Genomic DNA, 21,662 nt, shown 5'->3' with positions numbered 1-21,662 from the left:
ACTTTGGCTCAGGTCATGATCTCACTGTTTGTGGGTTCAAGCCCCGTGTCAGGCTCTGAGCTAATAGCTCAGAGCCTGGAGCCTGCTTTGGATTCTCTGTCTCCCTCTCTCTCTGTACCCCTCCCCTGCTCATGGTCTGTCTCTGTCTCTCTCTCTCAAAAATAAACTTAAAAAAAATTTTTTTAAAAGAATAAGTAAAGAAAAGGTTAAAGGTCAGATGTACACCAGGTTCTTATATAAAAAAATAATAGTGAGAAAAGAAAAAAATTCCTACAATGAAAGTAGCCAAAAAGATATTTCAAAAACAGATCATAATTATAATCTACTACTTGAAAAATTTTAAAGTAATACAAGGTATTGAAGAACTAACTAAATCAAAACAAAATCAGAAACAAAAAAGTGACATGGTATAACTCAGGAAAGAAGCAGAAATAGGGAAAGTCATTTCAGAAATGAAGATTAAACTAAAACAACAGAAAATACCTTAAAAGAAATAAAAGGAGATTTTTTTTAATCAAAAGGAAACCAAAAAATATTTTTAATGAGAGAAAATAACAAATACTAAACAGACAAAAATATCCAACATACAATAATAGCATTATTCAGGAAACTTCACAGGAATGAAAATGGATTAGAAACTACAAATAAGAAACACACACTGTACTTAAGAATAGCAAGTGTCTGGGTGGCTCAGTTGTTAAGCCTCTGACTTCAGCTCAGGTCATGATCTCACAGTTTGTGAGTTTGCACCCCACCTTGGGTAAGCATGAGTCCGTCCCTCTTTGGATGAACACAAGCCCCACTTCAGGTAAAAACATGAGCCCTGCTTCTGGAGAGTCCTGCTTTTCTCTCCCTCTCTCCCTCTCTCTGCCCCTCCTGGCATTCTCTCTCTCTCTCTGTCCCTCACTCACTTGTGCCCTCTTTCTCTCAAAAGAAAAAAAAAAAAAAAGAATAAGAAACAACTTCAGGATATATTCTAGTAAAACTACTAGACTTTAAGGATAAATAAAAAATATTTTAGGTATTTAGGCAAAAAAAAAAAAAAGACAAGTGAAATAACATTAAACTTTAAGAAAATGATTTAAATATCTGAGGAAGAACTGGGTTAAGTTAAGCAAAAACTAAAATAAACTACAAAACTAAGCAAAGTAAAGAAAATATTAAATTCAAGTGAAAACAGAATTCTTGCCAAGAAAAGTAACTGTAATATATTCACCACATGATTCAGCTAAAAATACTTTTTACATGGTCATAATATACAAAACAAAATTGTGATTATAACTCTATTAAGAGGAGAGAAAGACAGAAAAAGGGCATATATATGTTTTCAGGGCAAGCAGAGAATATATGAAAAGTACTTACATCCTCATATTCCATAAGGAAAAGTAGAGATAATGTCTAAAACTGAAAAAAATCAAAATGTTTCGAATGCAATATAAGTATGTTAGAGATATGTAGGTGAGTACAAAGAAAAACAATAAAAAATAATAATAATAACCTAGTTCCTTGGGGAGTCAGAAATGATGGAAGAGAGGGATGTTACAAGATCACTGTTTTGGGAATAAGTTTTGTAGACTATATGTAATTCCAATATTAAAGAAAAAAATAACAATAATATAACCAATTAAAATAATTTCAATGTAAGTAAAAATCAAATTTAAAAAGATATCACATTAATAGTTACATATATGCATGTATTTACATATGTATATATATGCATATATATGTATGTATGTATACATCTTGTCTGAGAGCAAGTCCTAGCAAACAATAAAATTAATTGCATATGTGCATAATATGCTATATGTGCATAATACCCCTTCCATTTCAAAGAACTTGCCTTGTTTTGACAGTGTAAACTCAGTATTTGCAAATTTGAAAGAAAAAGAAGTTACACTTTCTTTTCAAATAAATAACACAATTAAAAATAAAAAGCATTTCACAAAGAAAAGTAAAAGGTTAAAAGTAAAGTCAAGGAAAGGGGTGCCTGAGTGGCTCAGTTGGTTAAGCATCCAATTCTTGATCTCAGCTCAGGTCTTGATCTCAGGGTCATGAGTTCAAGCCCCATATTGGGCTCCATGTGAAGCCTACTTTAAAAAAAAAAAAAAAAACAAACAAACAAACAGGGGCGCCTGGGTGGCGCAGTCGGTTAAGCGTCCGACTTCAGCCAGGTCACGATCTCGCGGTCCGTGAGTTCGAGCCCCGCGTCAGGCTCTGGGCTGATGGCTCAGAGCCTGGAGCCTGTTTCCGATTCTGTGTCTCCCTCTCTCTCTGCCCCTCCCCCATTCATGCTCTGTCTCTCTCTGTCCCAAAAATAAAATAAACGTTGAAAAAAAAAATTAAAAAAAAAAAAACAAAAAAAAAAAAAAAAAACAAAAAAAACACCCAAGGAAGGAATCACTCTTTCATCTAAGTAAAAAAAAAAAAAGTACCCCACACTAGCCAGAATCATTCTGGAATGGGCCAAACATGTAAGCAGAAAATGGCCAATAATACATTCATGAAAATATCGCATGGGTATTTAGCATGGTCAGTTATTATTTCTGTGAACCATTTCCAGTGAAGAAAGGAAAACAAATGCAGCTGTTAACAGAGTAATTCCAATTGGTTCCCTATAGATATCAACGGTGTCAGAAGTAAAAATGATCTTGGAAGGAGTATAAAGTTTAAAAACAAAGGGTTTAAATAGAAAACAAATCTAAGATTCATGTCAACATACTAGATACCTTGCGAGTCTACCATCGACTCCAGGAATAACTGCCACACAAAGTGAAATAATGAAATAAACCATCCAGGTGGCACTGTTACTGCAACTCCTCAGCTGTAAAGACATGGCCTAAAAAGTAACTGGGTTTGTTTGATTTATATTTTATCATAAGAACCTAGATTAACATTTACTGAGAAAAGCTACTTGCTAGTTTCTATAAACAATTTTCTATTCTTTTATACTTAAAAAGTATATTTTGGCAAAAATACTTCAGGAAGAGAGACCTTAAATTATTAAAGGGAAAGTTAAGTAATGCTGGTAAAAAACCAAATAGCAAGTTAATGTAATTACATGTACTGAAACATGTAGCATAATTAACCTCAATTCATAGATGCCCTTTATCTTGTAACTAAATAAAGACAAATTTCCTCATTCCTCTATAAAAATTCTCATCTTCACATGCACTTTTAGCGTGAGTTACGAAGTAAAAGCACTGCAACACTGCAGAAATACTACTCACATATAGCAAATCAAAAGCTACAGTAAATACCTTGAGAGTGCCAGAATGCTGTTAGCCTCTGCACCAGCAAGAACAATTACTATAATAATATCCTCTGAATGCCTATTTACCTGCCCTAACTACAAAGATGAACTGGTGGAAGGCATTTGTCACTATGGATTTAAAATATGAATCCTGAGTCTTACAAGCCTCCTTGAGGATTGAGGCAGGGACACTCCCATTCATAGCCTTTGAAGGATATATTCTCAGCCTTTAAATCTTCACCTGAAAGCATTTTCAATACCCCAGACACCAGGTAAGCACTAATTCCCAGGAGCTTGAAAAGCAGGAGCTGTAATGAAACTGCAATGTTTCTCTACAGGCAAGAGAAAACAATATGGACAACTACTAATCTACTACAATATAAATAAAAATCGTATCTGTTCTGTATCCAAGTGTTGAAGGGAATGAGGTCAGAGAAGGTATTAATTATAAATTTTGAAATACAAAATACATTTCCTAACCAAAGGATTATAACACTACAAATAGCTATCTCTCAATTGGATAGTTCCAACAGTCATAAAAATAGTAATGAGGCAGTTATATAATGCATTATGATATTTTATTAACTCCCAACTATCAGATACCTAGTATGTGCCAGGTATTGCCATATGCATCAGAGATATGGCGGTAAACAAAACAGAAAAAAAATCTCTACTCTTATGAAACTGCTACTCTGTTGAAAGAATAAAGAAAAAAGAAATAATATATCAGTGCTAGAAAGAAAAACAGGAGGACCATTCATTCCTATTTGCCCTATGCAAATACCTGTTGTCTTGGTGGAACTATTAAAAGCATATTCTTTTACTCAAAATATCCTGGGTATATAATAACTCTAAAGATAATGGGATAGGTACATAGCAAAAGGTGCTATTTTAGATACTTTGGTAAGAAAAGGCCTCTTATTATGATGATAAATTTCAGCAGTGACTGGAAAGAAGTGAGGGAGCAAGCAATATGTTTATATGTAAGAGGATCTTTTCAGACAGGATATACTGTGTGTGAGTGTGTGTGTGTGTGTGTGTGTGTGCTCGCGCGTGTAGAAGAGAATCTGTAAAACTTCACTGAGAGAGGATGAAAATCCATAGTTTCAATAAAGAAGTCTATGAAGTAGAAAAATTTTCAGTCATTTCTTGCCTAAAAATGGTTGCGAGGGTACAGTTTCAGCCATCAATCAGTTAATTCTGGTAAATTCCAGAATTAGAATAGTTTCCCTAAAGAGAACGCCTTCTCTATGAATATAAAATTACCTTATTATGGCTTTTAATACCATTGACACTTAATGTCATTTTATATATCATATATTTCCCTAGACCATAGGTGATTCTGGACCTCTGGTGTTTCCTTAGAAATGCAGATATGGTGTGAAATGGAATTGGTAAATTCCCTAGTAATAACACTAGTAATGATAACAACACACCATCAACAATAATAAACAAGGGACATTTTAAGTGTTTAGTGTGTGCCCAAAACTGTTCTAAGCATCTTAACTGAGTTACTCATGGATCTGGCCATTTATCAGACTGTCCAGTTAAGGGGGTCCTTGGATCTCCCTGGGCATTTTGACCATGCTCAATTTGCTCTTAGATGACATAATCTTAATTAACAAATACTGGATTTTAGACAAACAAGTACATGTTAGTTTTATATGTTACACAATGGAAAATGATATATGTGACTCACAATCCCAAAAGTAGAATACTACTGGTAAGTGGAAATTCTGGAACAGTCCACAATTGTTTCAATCGTTTCAATTCAATTCATTACTTGAAGTTTTTCTCTTTGCTTCCATTGACAAAAAGTCTACTTTACTTCTATGGATTCAATTTTATATCTTATTTAAAGGATCTGTTTCTACCATTTCTACCATCATTCTGTGTTTAAGTTTAAAGGCTTGGCACTGTGGAGGCTCACTGTATGGACACCTATGAGAAGTCTCTACAGCTTTCCCCTCCTTTCCCCTTCCATTAGAGACCTATGTGGCTTTTAGAAAGGTTACACATGTACCACTTGAACCAAAGTACATGTGTGAGTTAAGTAAACAGCATATTGTATTTCCCCACCCAACTGTCATTAGAATAAATCTCAAAACTTGATGAAAATTATGGAACACAGACCTCCTATTCTTAAGAATATCATAGGAAGATATGAGGCCTGAAGCTACTGTAACTTTGCTACCATGAATTTTACTACCATAAATGAGGTGAAAATTCAAAAAGATATAATGATTATGAATGTACAAACAATTAAAACAGAGCTTCAAAATAAATATATCAATATGGGTCCAATTATGAGAGAAAAACCACACAAGGATAATTAATATAAAGAACTGTTAACTATAATGGGAATTAAAATAATGAGGGATTATCTAGCTACAAAGATGTAAAGAGAACTTAAAAGAACTTAGGAATAGGGCTCCTGGGTGGCTCTGTTGGTTAAGCGTCCAACTTTGGCTCAGGTCATGATCTGTGCTGACAGCTCAGAGCCTGGAGCCTATTCCAGATTCTGTGTCTCCGTCTCTCTCTCTCTCTGCCCCTCCCCTCCCTCTCTGCTCAAACTGTCTCTCTCTCTCTCTCAAAAATAAAATGAAAACATTTAAAACATTTTTAAAAAAAGAACATAGGAATGACAGATAAAAGAAACAGTCATTATTCCTGAGGCTCAGAGGACCCAATGAAGGGTTCTTTCTCCTCAAGCTCTCCTCTCCAGTGCTGAGATCCAGAACTTGTTAGAGAGCAAACAGCCTTTGCTCACTGAAAGAAGAAAAGTTGCTCACTTACTAGGAATCTACCTAAGGAACTTGCCAGAAATCATTCAACTAGGGTGCCAGGGAGGTTATTCACAGAGGTGTTTAACCAGAGGCACTTCAATACAAAATGACAAACAATACACATTACAAACAGGGACAGCTAGAGGAAGCTGCTGACAGCCACCCTGTACTGTAACACTAGAGCACCAGGGAAGTTTCAAGGGCCTCAGGAGTCTGGTGCTGGAAACAGCCAAGCTCAGCACAAGATAAACAAGCAACCAGCACCTGGAAGCAAAACCATTTTCCTCTGTACTTTACTCCAGGGCCCTCTACTGCATGAAGCTTCAGTGCCAGCTGGGGGGGGGGGGGGGGGGGGTGGGAATTAAAGTTACCAGATCAGGGAAAGGAGTTAAGATGGTGGAGCAGCATGGAGACCCTGAACCTGTCTCATCCTTGAAGCGCAGCCAGATCAGCACCAAACCATTTTGAACACCTAGAAATTGATCTAAGGATTAACACAACAATCTGCATAAGTTGAGCAATGGAACTCGGCAGGTACGCGGTGCAGAGAGGTGAACCGGGGGAGAGAAAAGCCATGGACTATAGGGAGCTGTTCCTGTGGAGAGAGGACAGAGAAAGAGAAAGGGGGAGAGAGCAGCACTCTGGGATAGTGCAAGAAAAGCACTCCCCTGAAAGTAGCTGGAGAGAAAGAGAGAAAAAGAGTGAAAACATATGCAGGGGACTGAACAAGAAATCTGTTCCCCAAAATCATCGACAGGAAGAAAGGAGTGGGTTTCAATACCACCTGGATTCTATAAAGAGTAGAGCACAGAGTCTGAAGTTGCAGAGCTCAGTGCCTGGTGGTGCTCTGGTGAGGAAGTAGAGTGAATCCCCAGGAGCAGGTAGTGGGTTCTGAGGGGTCCGTGGGCCACATGGTGAGAAGCAGTTCACCAGCTTGGAGTGCATTTGGTAGAGGCCATACAGCCTCCCAAAAGGCAAAGGCCCCAGCAGACCCTGGAGAGCAACCATGTTTGCTGGTATTAGGACAAAGACACAAGAGTGTGGTGAAACCTGATGCTGGCTATGTGTGGTGATTTGCCATAATCTCTGAACTTCTGCCACTGCAAGACCCCATGAACATTTTCTGGAGTAAGCCAGCACCAGCCATTGCTCAGTGAGACCCTCCCCCAGAGAGTCAGCATGGGCCCAAGCCATGAGGGTCTCTGAAGTGAGGGGTTTTGAAACAACCCCATCTGAGATAAAACTGGAGAGAGGTACCACCTGGCAGGCAGACAGCTCAGACACAGGCAGGGTAGAGGCGGGGAGTGGATGGAGGCCTGACACAAAGGAGGGGTGCTTGATCATGGGGCAGTGAGAGCATGAAGTTTCTGTGCCAGAGACTAGGGAATTGGGTAAAGCCATTTCCACCCTCCGCACACATGCAAGCTTACATGCACGCCGTACTTATCTACCCCAGTAAGCTAAGCAGAACCGCCTAGTGGAGAATGGAGCCATTACACCAAACCCCACCCAACTGCACCCTCCAAGCACATCCCCTACAAGACCAGCACAAGACACTCCACCTGCTTAGTGTATGGACTGTAGAAGGAATCATAGTTTCAGTTCTAGGAGAAACTTAACTTCATTAAGGTTTCATTCTGTTTGCTGGCTCATTTATTTGTTCGTTATCTTTGCTTCTGTTTTCGCTTAAATTGTTTTTTTTCTTTTTTTTCTTTATTTTCTTCCTTATTCTTGGATACAGAAAGAGAAAAATTTATTTCTATTTTTATTATTTTTTCACGTTATTTTTTGTTTTGATTTTTATTTTATTTCATTTTCCTTATTCATTTTTTTCTAAGTTTTTTTAAGTTTTAAACTTTTTTACCTTTTTGTTCTTTTGTTTCCCTATTTTCTCCATTCTATCCAGCTTCTTTACACAAGCAGACCAAAATAAATCTAGGATATAGCTCCCTTTATTTGAATTTTTGTTTTGTTTTTAATTTATTAATTTTTTTCTTCCTCCAAAATGAAAAACAAAGGAATTCACTCCAAAAGAAGAGGAAGAAATTACAACCAGAGGCTTAACACGGATATAAGCAAGATGTCTGAACTGGAATTTAGAATGACGATAATAAGAATACTAGCTGGGGTTGAAAAAAGCATAGAATCCCTTCCTGTGGAGATAAAAGAAATAAAATCTAATCAGGATGAAATTAAAAATGCTATAAAGATGCAATCTCAAATAAATGCCACAACAGCAAGGATGGATGAAGCAGAGCAGCGAAACAGCAATTTAGAAGATAAACAGCAATTTAGAAGATAAAATTATGGAGCATAATGAAGCAGAAAAAAATAGGGAAACAAAGGCAAAGAGTACAATACAAGACTTAGAGAACTTAGTGACTTATTAAAAAGAAATAACATCCAAATCATGAGAATCCCAGAAGATGAAGAAAAAGAAAAAGGGGCAGAAGGTTTATGTGAGCAAATTATAGTGGAAAACTTTCCTAATCTGGGGAAGGACACAGACATCAAAATCCAAGAAGCACACAGATCTCCCATTAAATTCAACAAAAAGCAACGATCACCAAGGCATTTTCATAGTCGAATTCACAACTACACAGATAAGGAAAGAATTATGAAAGCATCAAGGAAAAAAAAAAGTTCTTAACCTGTAAGTTAAACAGATCAGGTTCGCAGCAGACCTATCCACAGAAACTTGGCAGTCCAGAAAGGAGCGCCAGGACATATTCGATGTGCTGAATCAGAAAAAAATATGTGGCCAAGAATTCTTTATCCAGCAAGGCTGTCTGTTATTCAAAATAGAAGGAGAGATAAAGAGTTTCCTAGAAAACCAAAAACTGGGAATTCATGACCACTGAATCAGCTCTGCAAGAAATTTTAAGGGGGACCCTTTGAATGGAGAAAAGACAAAACAAAACAAAAAAGACCAAAGCAACAAAGACTAGAAAGAACCAGAGAACATCACCAGAAACACCAACTCTACAGGCAACACAATGGTGCTAAATTCATATCTTATAGTACTCACTCTAAATTTCAAAGGACTAAACATTCCAACCAAAAGACACGGGGTATCAGAATGGATAAGAAAACAAGACCCATCTATATGCTGCTTACAAGAGACTCATTTTAGACCTACAGACACCTTCAGATTGAAAGTAAATGGATGGAGAACCATCTATCAACACAGTATTCATGGTCTTTTCAAAAGACCAAAAAGTCTTTGACATTCCAAAAGGTCAAAAGGAAAGTGGTATAGCCATACTTATATCAGACAACTAGATTTAAAAATGAAGACTACAAGAGATGAAGAAGGGCATTATATCTTAACTGAAGGGTCTATCCACCAAGATCTAACAATTATAAATATTTATGCCCCCAACGTGGAATAACCCAAAAATATAAATCAATTAATCACAAACATAAAGAAACTCATTGATAATAATACCATAATACTAGAGGACTTCAACACCCCACTTACAGCAATGGACAGATAATCTAAGCAGAAAATCAACAAGGAAACAATGGCTCTGAATGACACAATGGACCAGATGTACTTAACAGATATATTCAGAACATTTCATCCTAAAGCATCAGAATACACTTCTTCTCAAGTGCACATGGAACATTCTCCAGAAGGGATCACACACTGGGTCACAAATCAGCCCTCAACAAGTAGAAAAAGACTGAGATCATACTGTGCATATTTTCAGACCACAATGCTATGAAACTCGAAATCAACGAGAAAAAATTTGGAAAAACCATGAATACTTGGAGATTAAAGAATATCCTACTATAGAATGAATGGGTTAACCAATAAATTAAAGAAGAAATTAAAAAGTTCATGGAAGCCAATGAAAATGAAAATACGACAATCCAAAACCTTTGGGATGCAGCAAAGGTGGTCATAAGAGTGAAGTATACAGCAATCCAGGCCCTCCTAAAAAAAAGAAGAAAGGTCTCAAATACACAACCTAACCTTACACCTAAAAGAGCTGGAAAAAGAACAGCAAATAAAGCCCAAAACCAACAGAAGAAGGGAAATAATAAAGATTAGAGCAGATATCAATGATATCAAAATCAAAAAAAAAAAAACAACAACAAAACCCAAAACAGAACAGATCAATGAAACCAGGAGCTGGTTCTTTGAAAGAATTAAAAAAATTGATAAATTCCTAGCCAGACTGATCAAAAAAAAAAAAGGACCCAAATAAATAAAATCACAAATGAAAGAGGAGAGATCACAACCAACACCACAGAAATACAAACAATAGTAAGAGAATATTATGAGCAATTACATGCCAACAAATTGGGAAATCTGGAAGAAATGGATAGATTCCTAGAAACATACCATTCCTAGTTCACTACCAAAACTGAAACAGGAAGAAATAGAAAATTTGAACAGACCCATAACCAGTAAAGAAATTGAATCAGTAATCAAAAATCTCCCAACAAACAAGAGTCCAGGGCCAGACGGCTTTCCAGGGGAATTCTACCAAACATTTAAAGAGGAGTTAACACCTATTCTTTGAAACTGTTTCAAAAAATAGAAATGGAAAGAAAACTTCCAAACTCATTCTACGAGGCCAGCATTACTTTGACTCCAGAACCAGACAAAGACCTCACTAAAAAGGAAAACTACAGACCAATTTCCCTGATGAACATGGATGTAAAAATTCTCAATAAGATATTAGCAAACCAGATCTAGCAATTCATTAAAAGAATTATTCACCATGATCATGTGGGATTTATTCCTAGGATGCAGGGCTGGTTCAATATCCACAAATCAATCAATGTGATACATAACATTAATAAAAGAAAGGATAAGAATCACAAGATTGTCTCAATAATAGATGCTGAAAACGCATATGACAAAATACAGCATCCTTTCTTGATAAAAACCTTCAAAAAAGTAGGGATAGAGGATCATTACCTCAAAATCATAAAGATCATATATGAAAGCACCACTGCTAATAATATCTTCAATAGGGAAAAACTGAGAGATTTCCCCCTAAGTTAAGGAACACGACAAGGATGTCCACTCTCACCATTGTTATTCAACATAATGTTGGAAGTCCTGGCCTCTGCAATCAGACAACACAAAGAAATAAAAGGCATCACAAAGAGCAAGGAGGAAGTCAAACTTTTCACTCTTCACAGACTACATGATACTCTATGTGGAAAACCCAAAACACTCCACCAAAATCCTATGACTGATACATGAATTCAGCAAAGTAGCAGGCTATAAAATCAATGTTCAGGGAAACAAAAATAATATAAAAGTAGAGAGGGAGACACACCATAAGAGACTCTTAAATACAGAGAACCATTAATGAGGGTCGCTGTTGGGATGTTGGGAGGGGGTAGAGGTTAAAGGGGTGAGGAGCATTAAGGAAGACACTGGTTGGGATGAGCACTGGGTGGTAATATGTAAGTGATGAATCACTGAATTCTATTCCTGAAAATTAATTAATTAATTTTCATAATTTACAGAATTTACAGAAATCAGTTGCATTTCTATACACCAATAATGAAGCAGCAGAAAGAGAAATCAAGGAATCGATCCCATTTACAATTGCACCAAAAACCATAAAACACCTAGGTATAAATCTAACCAAAGAGGTGAAAAATCTATGCACTGAAAACTATAGAGCTTATGAAAGAAATTGAAGAAGACACAAAAAAATGGAAAAACATTCCCATGCTCATGGATTAGAAGAACAATATTATTAAAATATCTATACTACCCAAAGCAATCCACATATTCAATGCAATCTCTCTCAAAATAACACCAGCATTCTTCACAGAGCTAGAACAAACAATCCTAAAATTTGTATGGAACCAGCAAAGACCCTGAATAGCCAAAGCAATCTTGAAAAAGAAAACCAAAGCTGGAAGCATCACAATTCTGGGCTTCAAGCAGTATTACAAAGCTGTAATCATCAAGACAGTATGGTACTGGCACAAGAATAGACAAATGGATCAATGGAACAGAATAGAAAACCCAGAAATAGACCCACAAACATATGGCCAACTAATCTTTGACAAAGCAGGAAAGAATATCCAATGGAACACTCTCTTCAGCAAGTGGTACTGGGAAAACTGGACAGCGACATGCAGAAGAATTAATCTGGACGCACTTTCTTATACCATACACAAAAATAAACTCAAAATGGATGAAAGACCTAAATGTAAGACAGGAAACCATCAAAATCCTAGAGGAGAAAACTGGCAACAACCTCTATGACCTTGGTCGCAGCAACTTCTTACTCAACATGTCTCTGGAAGCAAGGAAAACAAAAGCAAAAATGAAGTATTGGGACCTCATCAAGATAAAAAGCTTCTGCACAGCAAAAGAAACAATCAACAAAACTACAAGGCAACTCATGGAATGGGAGAAGATATTTGCAAATGACACATCAGATAAAAGGTTAGAATCCAAAATCTATAAAGAACGTATCAAATTCAACACCCAAAAAAAACAATCCAGTGAAGAAATAGGCAAAAGACATGAATAGACACTTTTCCAAAGAAGACACCCAGATAGATGGTTAACAGACACATGGAAAAATGCTACCATTCATCATCAGGGAAACACAAATCAAAACCACAATGAGATATCACCTCACACCTGTCAACATTGGCTAAAATTAACAACTCAGGCAACAGGAGATGTTGGCGAGGATGCACAGAAAGAAGAGCCATTTTGGGGCACATGGGTGACAGTCAGCTAAGTGTCTGACTTTGGCTCAGGAGTTCGAGCCCCGTGTCAGGCTCTGTTCTGACAGCTCAGAGTCTAGAGCCTGCTTCAGATTCTGTCTCCATCGCTCTCTGCCCCTCCCCCACTCACACACTGTCTCTTCTCTCTCTCAAATACAAATAACATTAAAAAAAATTTTTTTTTAAAGAGGAACACTTTTGCACTGCTGGTGGGAATGCAAACTGGTGCAGCCACTCTGGAAAACAGAGGCTATGAAAGTTCCCTCAAAAATTAAAAACAGAACTACCCTGCGATTCTACCCCTAGTAGAATTTCACTACTAGGTATTTATCCAAAGGCTACACGAGTGCTGATTTGAAGGGCACATGCACCCTAATGTTCATAGCAGCACCATTGACAATAGCCAAAGTATGGAAAGAGCCCAAATGTCCATCAACTGAGGAATGGATAAGGATGACGTGGTATATATATATATACAATGGAATATTACTCAGCAATCAAAAAGAATGAAATCTTGCCATTTGCAACCACGTAGTTGGAACTAGAGTGTATTACGCTAAGCAAAATAAGTCAGTCAGAGAAAGACAAATAACATACGATTTCACTCATATGTGGAATTTAAGATAGAAAACAGATGAACATAAGGGAAGGGAAGCAAAAATAACTGCACATTTAGTATGTTTTTAATTTTTCATATTAATAAGGTTATTGGGCATTGAGAGAAACTAACACAAAAAAAAGTAAAAGAAAAAGGGGGCCACAGCTCACAAGGGAGGTCAGAGATAGACTCAGGTGGAAGTCATCAGAATATAGGAAATACATGAAGCCATGTCTTAGGTGAGTAGAATATAAGGAGAAAGTAGAAAATAAATAAATTAAGAGATCAGAGAGGTAAAGCCAGTGGAATAATAATACTTAAAGACAGAGAAGAGAAAGATGAGTTTGAGAAAGATACCAAAAAGTGGAATCAGTAAGGTACAAAGAGACCTAAGAGAAAAACCAAATCAGGAAAAGCAAGGCAAGAAAGTTTCCAAGTAATAAAAACCAATAAGTACTCTTATAGACCCCAAATTTCAAATCAAATAGAAAGAAAGGATTATGTTTTTAACAAGACAATTTCAGAATGATGAAATTACTACCTCATATTTATATATAACAATATGCACATGGTACTAGATAATACTAGAGTTTATATTTTCTAGGATACACAACACAATTGCCCAGATACTGAAGAAGATGTTCAAGAAATATTAAAAAGGCATTTACCCACTGGCACCAAATTGCCACCTAGCTAATCTGCCACAGTGAAAGAATATCAAGAACTAGAACATCTATAAAAAAATAAATAAGATGTTAACATTGGCCATAAAGAGTTCTCTGGAGACTAATTATTAAACTGTAAGTTTCATGAAGATAAGACAATAAGCTGGCCCTATTCCTCCCCATATGCCTAGATTCCAGCATGGTGCCAGGTTCCATGTTTCTACACAGCTAACATCCCAATGGATGAAGGGGGGAAGAACAGGTGACACTGATGATGCCCAATTTTGTCAGTGTTTTGATCCACAGTTCCACGTTAGACCAAACTGGTGATCCCAGATCTCTAATTACAAGGATAAATAACAGAGCTTTTCATTTCATACCCAGAGCTTGAATAACTTATTCCCAAGCATGTATACATGCATTGCTGCTCTCAAAAATAGTTGTATCTTTTTATAGTTGAATCCTAACACTTTGAGGAATTTACTATTATCCACAGCCTTGAAAATGTCACTTCAAATAATTTATTAACATATTGGATGCAAAATAAAACACAAATCATATATACTTCAAGCTACCATTACTTCAATCTTCTATTATTTACTCTATGAATTTGTAATACATTGAGGTTACAGGCATATGCTTGTTTGCAGGGCAAAGCCCCACACAATGTGAATCACTATCTTTACATCAAAAACACTTCATATCATCTAAATCAATATAAAGTTCAGGTAAGTCTCTTTGATTTTCACACACCTAAGATAGAAAAAGGAAAAATTCCTAGTCACTCTGCAGCACGTGTACATTTTATTATTTCCAGGTATATTCTGACAAACATTTAAAAAGTGTTTTAGAAGTCTCAACTCAAGATTTCTAAAATCCTTCATGGACTCTTTTTTTAACTTTTATCTAACCCAGGATTAAGCAGAATTCTAAAATGACCTAGAAACAGGAATTAAAAGTTACAAACTTACATTCAAGCTGTGCAACCACATCTCCAGGGTCTACTGCTTCAGGGAACACCTACAGTGGGAGAACACAGAGGGAAGCAGGGTGGAGAAGAGGAAGTGAAAGGAACATACACATAAAATAGTCTTTGTAATTCCCCTCTCCTTCCCAAAATATTCCTTTCTCATCCATAGAAACTTTGGACATTATTGAGAACTGTCACTTCCTCTCTGCTTCCCACAATCACTATGGAAGCTCTGACAATCAAACAAACACACATTATGGCTGGCTGGCTCTCCCTCTCCAACTTCACCAGGGCTGCTTCTTCATCTCAACTCCTCCCCTGTTGGTCACCATGGTCATACTGGCCTTCTTGGTGCCCCTCCAACTCATCAAGCTTATTCCCAGCAAGAAGTCTTTATATTTGCTATTCCTCTGCTTAGAACGCTTTTCCACTAGACCTTCAAATAACTGATAACTGTCTCATAATTCAGTTCAGCTTAAATGTTATCATCTTCTCTGACCACCCTTTAAAACAGATAATCCCCTGAATCCCTCAGTTCCTCTCTGTTCCCTCACCCTCCCTTTATTCTTTTCATGACACTTATCACTATCTAAAATTATTCTATTCCTGTGTTTACTTCATTATTGTCGGTTTCTCCTATTACAGGGAAAGCTCCAGGTGGGGAGGCTGTTTGTCTTGTTTACCCAGTGCCTAGAATAGTACATGAAACAGAGCAGGAAGTGGGTAATTATCAGAAAAGGAAAAGGGAAAGGAGAAGGAAAAGGAAGGAAGGAAGGGGAGGACAGGGAAAGAAGGAAGGGGAGGAGAGGGAAGGAAGGAGGAAAGTAGAGAAGGAAAGAAGGAAATAAAGTGAAGAATATGATTGGTAATAACCAAAAGCAGCAGTTTTAGGGAAAAACAGAAAAGAAACTCATAGAAAGAAGTACCAGAAGATAGCCAAAAGTAAAATAAAATCTATTTTTACCTATTAATGTCTCCTCTTTCTCTTTGTTGTGAAAATTATTATTTAATATTCAAGATGCTCTATTTTACATAGAGCCCACTAACACAATTTTAGAAATAAACTGATCCATTATGAAAATGAGGCAACTCATTTCATGAATAATACAATGCATATTTCTTTTCAAGCTTCCAGATTTAAGTTACAAATCTCCTTTTCAATGAAATCAAAGTATATATAGTCAGTAGTAATTTGTCTTTAGGGCTTTTATTAAAAATTTGGAAGTACACTGATTATTTGTTAATATTTGATCTGTCACTTGAACTCACCTTTTCAAACACCATTCTGGCATTGAAGACCAGTGGAAAATTGGCTGGGACACATTGTGTCTTTTTGTATTGGCCAAACACACAGATGCTAAGATAGATGTCCTCCTTGTCTTTCAGCACCACTCCTGGACAAGTTACCTGAACAAAATTAGATAGAGAGATGTAAATGCTTTATGAATTCCCTGAACTATCCTACTGAAATAACTTACATGGCATTACATAAAAACACTAGTCTGCTAAGCCAATAAAAAGACGCACAAATTAAAAGAAAAGAGATTCTCGTGTTTACAGAGTTAAATGAAATGCCTTTATAACTTCCATCCCTCTGAGAAATCTATGATTCTCCATTTGGTTATTTGTTCCACATTTGAAGCTCTGTGTACTGGCTCTTGGGACAGATACTAACAGTTTTAAACAGTCAGCCTTAGGCACCCACTTTATGCTGAATGCTGACATAAACTTATTCAGCATCATTTAATCACAAAGGATTAAGACTCAGCAGAAACAAAGCACTATCCTAAAGGACAAAAATAATAGCAATAAAAACCACAAATATGACCTGTATAACCCTAAATAGCAGCCCATATACACCCTCATCAAACGCAATATGACGGAGTTTCAAAGCTAGTGAATTATAAATTTCTAGTCCAATGATACATTTTTTAAACATGAAATTGCACTTCATTATCCTCATGATTGACACAAAGTATAGGCACAAAATATGGTGTTTCTAAAAAGTTCACAGCACAGATTCCCCAGTCCCAGTCATATTTCACTGTCAGTGATCAACCACACCCTTAAAGAAATATTAAAGGCTCTCTAAGATTTGAATCCAACCCACCCACATAGTAACATTACTCAACATCCCCCAATAATACAATCAAAGTATATTTTTATTGTTCTCTAAACATACACATTACTGTCCTACCTTACATTCTTCCATTATCTGGATTACTACTCCTTACTACTGCATTCCATCTCTGCCTCATTTATACTCACCACCTTCCAAGGCTTACATCAACTGCGTCTCCTACACAAAACTCTGGACTCACCAGCTACCATTATTCAATTCAATCTAATTCAAACATTTATTATGAATTTACCATATTCAAATAAATACGTTTTAGATTCTCATAGCATTTTGTAGTTCTCTTAAGGCCTAATTATTATCTCCCTGAATTTTAATTAAGTAGGTACAACTCACCTCTTTTATTTAATTATAAATTCCCTGAGGATAGAAATTTTATTTTCTCATCAATGTATCCAAAACACAGACTTTCAGTATTAAGAAGCTCCGAGATTATCAAATAGCTTCAGATTTTTTACGTACAATAACCACAGAGCCCCAAGAAAGTATAGGTGATTTACTTACTTAAAGTGACACAGAAAATCAATCAATACAATACTTTCAAAAGTGCTTAGAAAAGTGCCTAACAGAGCATTCAACCAATACCAGCTATAGTTATCGTTAGGCTGAAAATCACTACATCTGTCATCTCAACACAAATTACTGCATTGAATAAATGACCAAGACTTCAGGTCTCTTTGTATGTAGCAGTTAAGATTATTTTCCATGCCAGATATTTATACTCCATCTCCCTCTTATTCTATTTTCCAATTTCCGTTCTGATATATTCCCTACTGATTATTAAAATCTATTAAAATCAAGGTCCTCAACAAATATAATGTTGTCCATCACCTTCATTTCCTACTCTGCCTCATTAAAATCAAACCTGTTAGAATCCCTCTAAATCCATGTTATCCAATGTGGTAGCTGCTAGCCACTTATGTCTACAGTTGTAGCTAGTCCAAACTGAGATGGACAATGAGTATAAAATACAAGATTTTGAAGACTTGTTCAGAAAGATTTTGAAAACTCATTTTAAAAACAGCATAAAATATCTCATTAATAATTAACACTTTGAAAACATTGATTTAAATAAAATTATTGTTAAAATTAATTTATCTACTCCTTTTAACTTTTTTAATATAGCTGTAAAAATTTTTAAATTGCATTTTTGGCTTAAATTTGTGGTTCATATTATATTTCTACTGAGTAGTGCACCGGCTATAATTGTCCTACTGGAAACTATGGACTCTCTTTCCAATGTGTAATATATGCAAGAAGGCATGGCTTTTTCTCATCCACAATTCTACAAATTCTGCCATGCTTTAAAGAACACCCAGTAGCTTCCCAAAAAGAAAGCAAGAGAGGGGGATGGGGGTAAAGAAAATCAGATAAAACAGATAGAAAATAAAAAGCAAAGAAGTTGACTTAAAACACCCATATGGATAATTATACGAATGCAAATATTCTAAGCATTCTAATTAAATGGCAGAAATTGTCAGATTGGATAAAAAAGCAAGACACAATATGCTGTCTGCAAAAAAACAAAACAAAACAAAAAAAAAAACAAAACAAAAAAAAACCACGTTAAAGACACACATAGAAAAAGTGCTTTCAGAATGGTGGAGCAAATATCTCCAAAATTCAGTCCCTCTATAAAAGCAAAGAGAACACTACGAAAAACTGTCAAAATCAACTTTTTTACAGCTCTAGAAATTAACCAGAGATTTGCAAAAACATGAAGAGCATTTGGTCAGCTAACCAAATAGATGAATTTTGGTTAAAATAGTGGTATTGTGGTATGTTAACATATTCTACTCCCAACTCCCTCTACTCAGGTCTTCTGTAACCTTGAAAACCAAAATCCTTACAATCAGAGTAGTCATAAAAACTAGCAACCCCACAGATACTGGAGGAGAACAGGTTCTGTGCTACCCAAAAGTCCCATCTCCAGGGAATTGCCATTATTTGTTCTGTCTCAGAGTATCCCGGAAACCCTCATTCACAGGAATTCTCTACTTGACCTGAATTAGAGTTTACTCAAACAGCCTTTCTCCCTAAGGCAATTGTCAAAAACAATCAGCAGTAATTGTTTAACACCACAGATGCCTGAGGCAGTAATCCCAATTGAGGCACACCACAAGCTGATCAAAATACTTAAAAGACAAAGCTGGAAAATCATGTGTATGGGTGTATGGGGGGAGGCTGTTTTTGACAAGCTATAATATAGTCTTTGCAATTCAGAAGATCATGCACATGTGCAGGGCTGTGCACATTTGCAGAAATGACCTGATGAAACCCTAACCTCTTACTTCTGGATGACCTTGAGGCTTTGAGATAGTTGGAAATGAAGGCTAAGACAGAGTTGTAAATTGCCTGCAGTACATAGAAAGCATGCCCCAACAAGCACACAGAGATCCTCAGCAAAGACTGGGAGACTTACTGATTCAAGATATTTAAGGATATATATACCCTTAATACCATCATTAGCAAGCCATGAAGCTAACCAGAGACTTTGGTGGCCACACGTGACAAAGAATACAGACTTTAACTCAGTAAAGTAACTAAACAAACAAAAAGCAACAGCAAACAACAGCAAACAATAAACCCTGAGAAATAGGGAGTCTGATTTACAGAGTTCCTTATTATATTACTCAAAATGTTCAATTTTCAATAAAAAATATCACATGCAAAGAAACAAGAGTATAAACCATACACACAGGAAAAGGTAATCAATAGAAACTGTCTTTGAGGAAGCCTAGAAGTTGGGCTTACTAAACAAAGACTTTAAATCTATTATAAATATGTACAAAGAGCTAAAGGAAACCTTGTCTAAAAATCTAAAGGCAAGTATGGCAACATAGCAATGATGTCTCATCAAAGAAAGAATAACAAATAAATAGAAATTATTTTTTGAAAGAACCAAATAGAAATTCTAGAGTTGAAAATATATGACATGACATGGAAAAAATCACTAGAGAAGCTAGCAGAAGTAAGAATAAGTGAACCTGAAAATATGGCAATTGAGATTCTTCAGCCTGAGGAACAGAAAGAAAAAATAAAAATGAACAGAATCTCAGAGACCTGTGGGATACCATCAAGTACAACAACATAGATATAATAGGATCCACAGAATGAAAGGAGAAAGGGCCAGAAATATTTGAAATAATGGACAAAAACTTGCATAATTTAAAGAAAAGCAATCTACATCCAACAAGCTCAAAGAACTCCAAACCACATACATCATAATCAAACTTTCAAAAGACAAAGATGAAGAGAGAACCTTAAATGCAACACAAGAGAAGTGATTCAGTAGGTACCAAAAATCCTCAATAGAATTTACAGGTGCTTTTGTATCAGAAACATGAAGCCAGAAGGAAGTGGGATGACTTATTCAAAAATGCTGAAAGAAGGCTTTCTTGAAATAAGAATCAATAATGAGAAAAATTTCCCTTCAAAAAAAAGGAAAATTAAGACATCCTTGGATAAACACAGATAATTCATCATTAGCAGAACTTCCCTACAAAATATACTAAAGAGAATCCTTCATTGGAAATGCAAGGACACTAGACAGTAACTCAAATCCACATGAAAAAATACAGAGCATCAGGAAAGGAACTGCATATATAAATATAACAACAGTACAAAAATTTTTTGTCTTATTTCTCCATCCTTATTTAAAATAAAATTACATAGGGGTGCCTTGATGGCTCAGTTGGTTAAGCATCTGACTCTTGATTTCAGCTCAGGTCATGACCTCACAGTTCTTGAGATCAAGCCCCACGTTGGGCTCTGTGTTGACAGTGCAGAGCCTGCATGGGGTTCTCTCTCTCCCTTTCTCTCTGCCACTTACATGCATCCTCTCTCAAAATAAATAAATATTTTAAAAAATAAAATTAGATAAAATTACATAAGGCAGCAAATATTAAGCTATGTTGGTGAGGCTTGTATGTATAAAGATATAAATTGTATGACAATAAAGTCATGAAGAAGACGAGAATGGAACTCAACAGAAACAAAAATTTTGTGTACCATTGAAATTAAATTGGTATCAATCCATACTAGATTGCTATAATAAATGGAGATGTTAATTGTGAGCCCCAAAACAATCATCACTAATAACAAAAAAAATATAGTAATAGAAACAAAGGAATTAACATGGTACACTAGAAAACAGTTAACTCAAAAGACATCAAGGCAGAAACATAGAAACAAACAAAGACATAAGACATGCAGAAAACAAACAGTAAAATGAAAGAGGCAAATCCTACCTTATCTGTGATTATGTAAATTAAAGGTAAATTGACCAACTACTCCAGTCAAAGGGAGAACCTGGTAAAATGGATAAAAACTATAATCCAACTATATATTGTCTATAAGAGACACACTTTAGGGGTGCCTGGGTGGCTCAGTCAATTAAGCGTCCGACTTCAGCTCAGGTCACGATCTCGCGGTCCATGAGTTCGAGCCCCGCATCGGGCTCTGTGCTGACTGCTCAGAGCCTGGAGCCTGTTTCGGATTCTGTGTCTCCCTCTCTCTCTGACCCTCCCCCGTTCA

At 36.2% G+C, this 21,662-nt stretch overlaps 1 protein-coding gene across 1 annotated transcript in view; it reads right to left on the bottom strand.

The window, feature by feature from the left end:
• Positions 1 to 21,662, bottom strand: part of SPATA6 (spermatogenesis associated 6) — a 143,941-nt gene that overhangs the window by 108,809 nt on the left and 13,470 nt on the right. Inside the window, exons 2-3 of the mRNA XM_047085623.1 lie at positions 16,259 to 16,396; positions 14,991 to 15,039 (exon numbers count right to left, since the gene is read on the bottom strand). Of these exons, the coding sequence (XP_046941579.1) occupies positions 14,991 to 15,039; positions 16,259 to 16,396 (187 nt within the window). The remainder of the gene's footprint in view (positions 1 to 14,990; positions 15,040 to 16,258; positions 16,397 to 21,662) is intronic.

This window comes from Lynx rufus, unplaced genomic scaffold, assembly GCF_022079265.1.
Source record: "Lynx rufus isolate CCGP_SWC_20201006 ecotype Redwood Valley unplaced genomic scaffold, mLynRuf1.p SCAF_2, whole genome shotgun sequence".
Classification (NCBI taxonomy): Eukaryota; Metazoa; Chordata; class Mammalia; order Carnivora; family Felidae; genus Lynx; species Lynx rufus.
This window is presented reverse-complemented; position numbering and strand designations above follow the sequence as displayed.